The 7840-nt window shown below is 50.9% G+C and overlaps 1 protein-coding gene across 1 annotated transcript; it reads right to left on the bottom strand.

Moving 5' to 3' along the window:
• Positions 1–782: 782 nt before the first annotated feature.
• Positions 783–3051, bottom strand: GPR84 (G protein-coupled receptor 84). Its single transcript, XM_039216982.1, has 2 exons — positions 2947–3051; positions 783–2203 (listed from the first exon to the last, which is right to left on the bottom strand). Exon 2 carries the CDS (start codon positions 2193–2195, stop codon positions 1011–1013), a length of 1185 nt encoding a protein of 394 aa, XP_039072913.1. The 5' UTR covers positions 2196–2203; positions 2947–3051; the 3' UTR covers positions 783–1010.
• Positions 3052–7840: the final 4789 nt, after the last annotated feature.

Raw genomic sequence — 7840 nt, forward strand, 5'->3', positions numbered from 1 at the left:
AGAAAGGGGTGCAGAGCTCTGGGTCTTCGCCCTTGCTGGCTGGGTGGGAGGTGGTCTGTCGCCTCCCAGTCCCTCTTCTGTCCGGAACACCAACCAGGAAACACAGAGAACCAGCGTCACCTGGTGGCCACAGGTGCTTTCTCGCAGTTCACAAGGGTGCCAGACTGGGGTAACAGGATGGTGGTCATGCTGGATGAAGGGAATATGGTCTCCCCTCAGCTGGACCCCAGAGCCCTCTTAACTAGAGTCTCTGTTCTTCTCCCATAACCCGGGATGAGAAGAACAAGCCTGGGGGAAGTGAGGGGCCAGGACTTCCCTGGTTTAGGTCTGGCCTGTGTGACAGCGAGGGCAGCTAGAACCCCTCTCTGCCATTGCCTCAGCTAAGCTCAGTTCATTTCCACGGAGCAGGGACCCCTCTTCCATGACCATTCTCTCCTTATAGGGCAAGGGCCAGGGGGCTGGGCTCACTGCAGCGGCTATCAAAGCTGGATTCCAAAACCTTTCTGAGCTAAATAAACCTGTTTGTGGGGCTTGGGTGCACCGATCTGGGTGGCAGTGGTTAGTGGCAGGACCCATGTCTGGGAAGTTAAACAAGAAGACAGGTGGATCCTCTTAAACCAACTCACGTGACTTATACCTGCAGACCCTTCAGCTGAAGGCTGTGTCCTGGGCCCACTGCTTCCCCACCCTGCTGTGACCGAGGTTACCCAAACTCTCGACTGCTCGGTTCCAGCTGCATACCAGAACTGGCCTATTATTCCCCTAAGACCACACCTGGGCACTAAAAGGATAGAATTCATTTATTAATAATTAAGAATGCACCTCGGGCAGCCTAGAGCTGAAGCCTTGATCAAGGGATGGAGAAGCCTGGTTTGGGGATGGGCGGGGGGAGTTGTCTGTGAAGATGCCCATAGGTCTTACTTTCATCTCCTCCCCTACCGGCTGGCCACTTTAGTTCTGTGGAGACTAGAGGAGCCAGTCCTGGGTCCTGGTGACTGGGGGACACAGTTCTAACGGAGCCTCAGGAAACTCTGGGGCCCTCGTTTTAGGATGGAGCCGTAGGCTTGGCGGAACTGACGGTTCATGGCTGCATAGAGCACAGGGTTGATGCAAGCATTGAGCCAGGTGAGGTTGGCAGCGAGCATGTGGAGAACCCGAGGAGCATTGACCTTGGCATCCAGGATGTTGAGCAGCAAGAAGGGGATGTAGCTCAGGACAAAGCAGATGAACACGGCAAAACACATCCGAGTCACCTTCCCAAACTCTGACGGAGAGTCCTGAGTTCTTTGGGCTCTTTTAGCTGGCTTGGTCTTGGCAGGAGCTTCCCGGTGGCTTTTCTCTGCCACCTGCCGAGCCGCCTCCCTGCTGTGCTGGGTCTCCGCTTCTGATGAGTCCCCTTCCACAGTCTGGGTGGTGGCAGCACTGGCTGGCTCGGACGAAACCACCTCACTGGGCCTTCCGGAGGCCAGCCCGCTGTCCAGCTCCTGGAAGTGACCAGGTATGGCCACATCTGTCCCAGCCACATGGTTGGAGTGGATACTTGACTGCCTGTACTGATCCAGCGCCAGGGCTGCTCGCTTCACTTGCCGGTGGATGAGCCAATAGAAGACGCCAACGCTGCTGAGCCCAAGCACAAAGTAGATGCCCATGAGGATGGTGGTGTATGGCCGGCCTCGGATGCGGTCAAAGCTGCAGGTACAGACGACAGGCACCAAGATATAGATATGCCAGAGGGGGGCGAAGCTGGCCACGCCTACCACCCAGGTCGTCACCAGTGCCAGTCCTATCCCCTTGGCACTGAAGACTTGGGGAAAGAGCTTAGGGTGGGCGATGAGGAGGTACCGTGCCAGGGCAATAAGGCAGAGGGTGAGGATGGAGACAGAGTTGGATGCAAAGAGGAGGAGTCCAAAGACCCTGCAGAAGGTGGCGCCAGTGCGCCAGTGCAGGTGGAGGTAGGTGTCCACGGAGAAGGGCTGGAGGAGGGTGCAGTACAACAGATCGGCCACTGTGAGGTTGGCGATGAGCAGGTTGAAGCGGGTGCGGAGCCTGGGCTGGATGGCCAAGGCCAGCAGGGTGAGCACGTTGCCCACGGTGCCTGTCACAGCCACCACCACCCCCCAGATAACTGCAACATAACGATAGTCCAGTACAGACTCATGGTAGCAGGAGAAGTTGGCTTCAGAGGTGTTCCACATGACGGAGGCTGAAGAGAGTGTGAGGGAAAGGAGGAGTCAGAACCTAGCCTCTTAGATCTCGTGGGCAGCTCTGGGGCCCTGGACACCCAATTTTTCGCAAGCTTGCCAGCCTCCTGAGCCATTCCCAGGCCTCTTCATCCCCAACCTTTCCTTCTTCACCCCCAACCCTCTCCTTAGGCTCTCTTAGTCCTTTCCCATTCGCAAAGATTTCCCCAAAATTCTTTTTTTTTAATTTTTAAATGTTTTTTAAATTTGTTTCTGAGAGAGAGACAGTGTGAGCAGGGGAGGGTCAGAGAGTGAAGGAGATACAGAATCTGAAACAGGCTCCAGGCTCTGAGCGAGCTGTCAGCACACAGCCCGACGCGGGGCTCCAGCCCACGAACCGTGAGATCATGACCTGAGCCGAAGTCGGATGCTTAACAGACTGAGCCACCCAGGCGCCCCGATTTCCCCCAAATTCTTATCAAGATATCTTTTGGTGTCTGCCCACTCCAAACTCCAGGCATCTTCAATACCCATCCAGATGTTCTCAGTCACCTTAGTGCCCTCTGACTTTTTAATCTTTTCTCTCTCCCCTAAGGCCATCCAGGATTTCCCTGTCTCTATTTAGGACCCTACTGGTCCCCTCTCGCCTTGTCTGTTACGTGCACACACAGGTCTCAGGTCTTTCATTTTATTTTGGTTTGTTGCTATCACCTGGGAGATGAGGAGACGGAGAAAGTAAAAACACACCCACCACAGAAATACTCACCCGAGTCTCCCAGCCTTCAATTCTCACTCCAGTGGAAGAAGTCGAACTCACTTGAGCAGTCTTTTCTTGTGGGCAGTCAAGCTTCAAGGCATAGTCGTGTGTCTCCTGTTATACTAGACTGAACGGATAAGAAACTCCCCAGTTACTCAACCTCAGCCACTTCCTCCCTTATCTCCAGTCCTACTCATTTGGCTTTGACTAGTGCAATCCGGGCTTCTCTGTTGAAAATCCCCTACTACTTACATCAAAGCTGTTTTGCTTCTTCCAAAAGACACAAGTTGTTTCTTTTCCTTCTTTGCATAGCAGGACACCCATAAGTTTGTTGCCAAGAATTGTCTGGACATGGAGACAGGCGTCAGAACATCTGGGCCACTTCTCTAGGGGCCCAAGTCCAGGAGCAATTCTGGACACCCCAGAAGCCTCGCATTTGTGAGGAAGGAGCATTACCTTTCTTCTCTCCGGGACTCAGAGATGGTTCAAATCAGGGGGTCCCATGTGACACCCTAACACATCTGATGAAAGGAGCTAGATGAAAAACGGTGAGAAAAGAAGTATCCAGGATTCTGGCTTCATTCCCCACAGCAGCACAGGCCACTCACTGTTCAATCATTCATTCATTCATCTGTTCACTTGACAAACACATACTGACTGCCTACCAAGCACGAGACTCTGAGATAGACGCTAGGGATACAAGAAGGTATGACACATAGGCTTGCACATAGTCTAGCAAGGGATGCAAATATGTAGATATATAAATGCTTAGTTGATTCTCTAAAATAGGGGTCAGAAAACTTTGGACCAAATCTGGACTGCCCTCAGTTTGTTTGTTTGTTTGTTTGTTTTATACGTAAGCTCTATGCCCAGTGTGGGGCTTGAACTCATGACCGCTGAGATCAAGAGCTGCATGCTCTACCGACTAAGCCAGCCAGGGGCCCCCACATCTGGTGTTTTTTTTAAATGTTTATTTACCTATTATTTTTTATTTCTTCTTTTTTTAATGTTATATTTATTTCTGAGAGAGAGAGAGAGACAGCGTGAGCAGAGGAGGGTCAGAGAGAGAGGGAGACACAGGCTCCAGGCTCTGAGCTAGCTGTCAGCACAGAGCCCAACGTGGGGATTCGAACCCACGAACCGTGAGATCATGACCTGAGCTGAAGTTGGACGCTTAACCGACTGAGCCACCCAGGCACTTCTATTTTTGAGAGACAGAGAGAGAGAGCCAGCATGGGGAGGGGCAGAGAGAAGGAGAGAGAGAGAATCCCAAGCAGGTTCCCTGCAACCGACTGAGCCACCCAGACACTGCCCCCACCCACCCCCGCATCTGTTTTTGTATGGGCCATGAGCCAAGACTGGTTTGTTCTATTTTTAAATGGTTCCATTTTAAATGGTTATATAAGTACCTACATACTGCCCTCCCTCAGTTTTGCCTCTTGGCCTGCATGACCCATAATATTAACTATCTGGCCCTTTAAGAAAAAGTTTGCCATTCCTTACTCTAAAGTGCAGCGGCAGCTTAGAGAAAAGGAGCTAAATTGCTAAGGAGAAAGTCAGGAAAGGGTTCACAGAGAGATATCTGAGCTGGGTTTTGAGTGACGAACAGGAGTGTTTTGGAGGGAGGGAGGTGAGTAGAAGGACTTTAGGGGTGAAGGGAACAGGATGCATAGTCGCAGGGGTTTAGGTAGAGGTGAACAAAGCGTGGGAGGCGGGGAGCCGCAGAGAGGATCCTGGACAAGGGAGCAGGACAGGGGTGGGAGAAGTCCCTGGGCATCATGCTGGGGAGCTGGGGCTTGATCCTGGAGGCCACAGGGAGGTTTGCACTCAAGTAGCTGTAAGGAGTGAAAGCATGCAGGCCAGAAGTGAGAGAGATCAGTAAAGGGGCACCAGTTCAGACCAGAGCAAGGCAGGGCCTGAGCTGGGGCCAGGGCTGGCTTCGCAGACATGCCTCATATGTGATCTCACAGGACCCTGTGCTTACAAGGGGCTGCGGTTGGCTTAATGCGACACACTGTCTTAAGATCTTTTTTTTTTCAATAAAAAATTTTCTTTAAATTTTTAAATTTCTTTAAAAAATTTTTTAATGTTTTATTTATTTTTGAGAGAGAGAGAGAGAGACAGCGTGAGCAGGGGAGGGTCAGAGAGAGAGGGAGTTGCAGAATCCGAAGACAGGCTCCAGGCTCTGAGCTAGCTGTCAGCACAGAGCCTGATGTGGGGCTTCGAACCCACGAACCGTGAGATCATGACCTGAGCTGAAGTCAGATGCTTAACCGACTAAGCCACTCAGGCGCCCCTAATTTTTTTTTAATGTTTATTCATTTTTGAGACAGAAACAGAGCATGAGTGGGGGAGGGGCAGAGAGAGAAGGAGACACAATCCAAAGCAGGCTCCAGGCTCCGAGCTGACAGCACAGAGCCCGACACAGGGAACCCACCAACTGGGAGATCATGACCTGAAGTCAGGCGCTTAACCGACTGAGCCACCCAGGCGCCCCTCATGAATTCAGTTTTTTTAAAAAAATTTTTAATGTTTTATTTATTTCTGCGAGACACAGGGTGAGCGGGGGAGGGTCAGAAAGAGGGAGACACAGAATCTGAAACAGGCTCCAGGCTCTGAGCTGGCTGTCAGCACAGAGCCTGACGCGGGGCTAGAACCCATGAACTGTGAGATCATGACCTGAGCCGAAGTTGGACGCCTAACTGACTGAGCCACCCAAGCGCCCCTCATGAATTCAGTTTTAAGTCGAGCTAGAGGTATGTATCTCAGTCCTCTCTATCTCTGTCCCCACGTGTGATCCAGCCCCTGCTTTTTTTCACCCTTTCTCTTATAAGACCGCTCTTGCCCCTCGGATTTCTGAATCTCTAGTCTCTGCCTTTTTTTTTTTTTCTTTTGAGCTAGATGACCTGAAAAAAGAAAAAAGAAAAAAAAAAAAAACCTCACCACCCCTAACCTCGTTGTTGGATTCCATTTATAAACCCACAGTGAACTCCCACCCCCAACTTCATATCTGACAAACCCACCCCAATTTCCCTTTCCTTCTCTCTCTTTTTAAAAACATTTTCAAAGTTTATTTATTTATTTTTAAAAATGTTTACCCATTTATTTTGAGAAAGAGAATTTTGAGAAAGAGCGAGCAAGCAGGGGAGGGGCAGAGGGAGGCAGAGAATCCCAAGCAGGCTCCATGCACAGAGCCCAGTGCAGGGCTCTGTCTCACAAACCCTGAGATCAGGACCTGAGCTGAAATCAAGAGTCAGATGCATGCTTCGGGCGCCTGGGTGGCTCAGTCAGACTTCGGCTCAGGTCATGATCTCATGGTTTGTGGGTTCGAGCCCCTCATCGGGCTCTGTGCTGACAGCCAGCTCAGAGCCTGGAGCCTGTTTCAGATTCTGTGTCTCCCTGTCTCTCTGACCCTCCCCTGCTCACGCTGTCTCTCTCTCTCTCTCAGAAATAAATAAAACAGTAAAAAAAAAAAAGAGTCAGATGCATACTTGGGGTGCCTGGGTGGCTCAGTAGGTTAAGCATCTGAATTCGACTCAAATCACTCAGGCAGACTTAGGCTCAGGTCATGATCTCCTAGTTTGTGAGTTGGAGCCCCACATCCGGCCATCTGCTGTCAGCCCCTCCCCACCCCCCCACCCCCGCCCTTCCCCGGTTGGTTCTCTCTAAATACATACATACATACATACATACAAAAATGTTTTATTTTATTTTTTTAAAAATTTTTAACGTTTTATTTATTTCTAGGAGAGAGAGAGAGAGAGAGAGACAGCGTGAGCAGGGGAGGGTCAAAGAGAGAGGGAGTCACAGACTGAAACAGCCTCCAGGCTCTGAGCTGGCTGTCAGCACAGAGCCCGACACGGGGCTCGAACCCACGAACCGCTAGATCATGACCTAAGCAAAAGTCGGATGCTTAACCGACTAAGCCACCCAGGCGCCCCTTTACAAAGATGTTTTAAAAAGAGTTGGATGCTTAACCAACTGAACCACCCAGGTTCCTCTATTTATTGATTCTGAGAAAGAATGAGAGAGAGAGTGTGGGGGTAGGGCAGAGAGAGAGGGGAGAATGAATCCCAAGCAGGCTCCAAATAAAGGAGAGATCAAGACCTGAGCTGCAAGGGGGGCACTTAACTGACTCAGCCCCTCCCTTTCCTTCCTCTTTAACAATCTTTATTTCACCTTCCCTCCCCTGTCCTCTGAAAAACTGGAAGTGGGTGGAGAGGGGGAAGTGAGCAAAGGAGACGCAATTCAGGGGGACCCTTGGGAAGATGCCCAGCTCTGGTTTCGCCTTTTTTTTTTTTTTTTTTTTTAAATTTCTTGCCACCCAGCAGGGCTAGAGGGAAGGGGTCACAGAGTTAATGCCGTTCTTGGGAGTGCAATTGAACTGAATTCTGGAGATAACCAAGAACCCCTTCCCCTACATCACGTGGGAGGCTGCTGAACAGACCATTAGGGACCAGAGGAGAAGGTGTTCTAGCATATCTGCGTATCTGTAAACGGCATAATCCCAGTTCTTTAATCTTGGAACATGAAGTCGCAATGAACTTTTAAGAGGCCCAAATCATTTTGCATATGGGGATACTGAGGTCCAGAGAGGGGAAGGACGAACTCAGGGTCACTATATGGGGCCCAGCAGTGCCTAGAGCTCAGATTCCTAGTCCCTGCCCCGACTTCTTCCCTGCCTTGCACGTTCCTGGCGTGGGTTTCCCAACAGAGGGACAAAAGCCTGGCTTCTTTCCTTTGTATGAGGCTGGAACTAGACTTGTTTCCCAGAATCTTAGAGACACATGTGCCACAGGAGCGGCTTGGCCTAGGGGAGACTCCCGTTTCCGTGTCGTTGGCGCCGCCTGGTGGTGGAGTTGTGGAAATTCTCAACAGCTTCGGCTACAGTCCGAGACCGGGA

This window comes from Hyaena hyaena, unplaced genomic scaffold (assembly GCF_003009895.1).
Source record: "Hyaena hyaena isolate Hyena2069 unplaced genomic scaffold, ASM300989v1 scaffold_663, whole genome shotgun sequence".
NCBI lineage: Eukaryota > Metazoa > Chordata > Mammalia > Carnivora > Hyaenidae > Hyaena > Hyaena hyaena.

What these genes read in the sequence shown, in the direction of transcription:
- GPR84 (XM_039216982.1), bottom strand. Translation starts at nt 2,195, where the DNA reads ATGTGGAACACCTCTGAAGCCAACTTCTCCTGCTACCATGAGTCTGTA.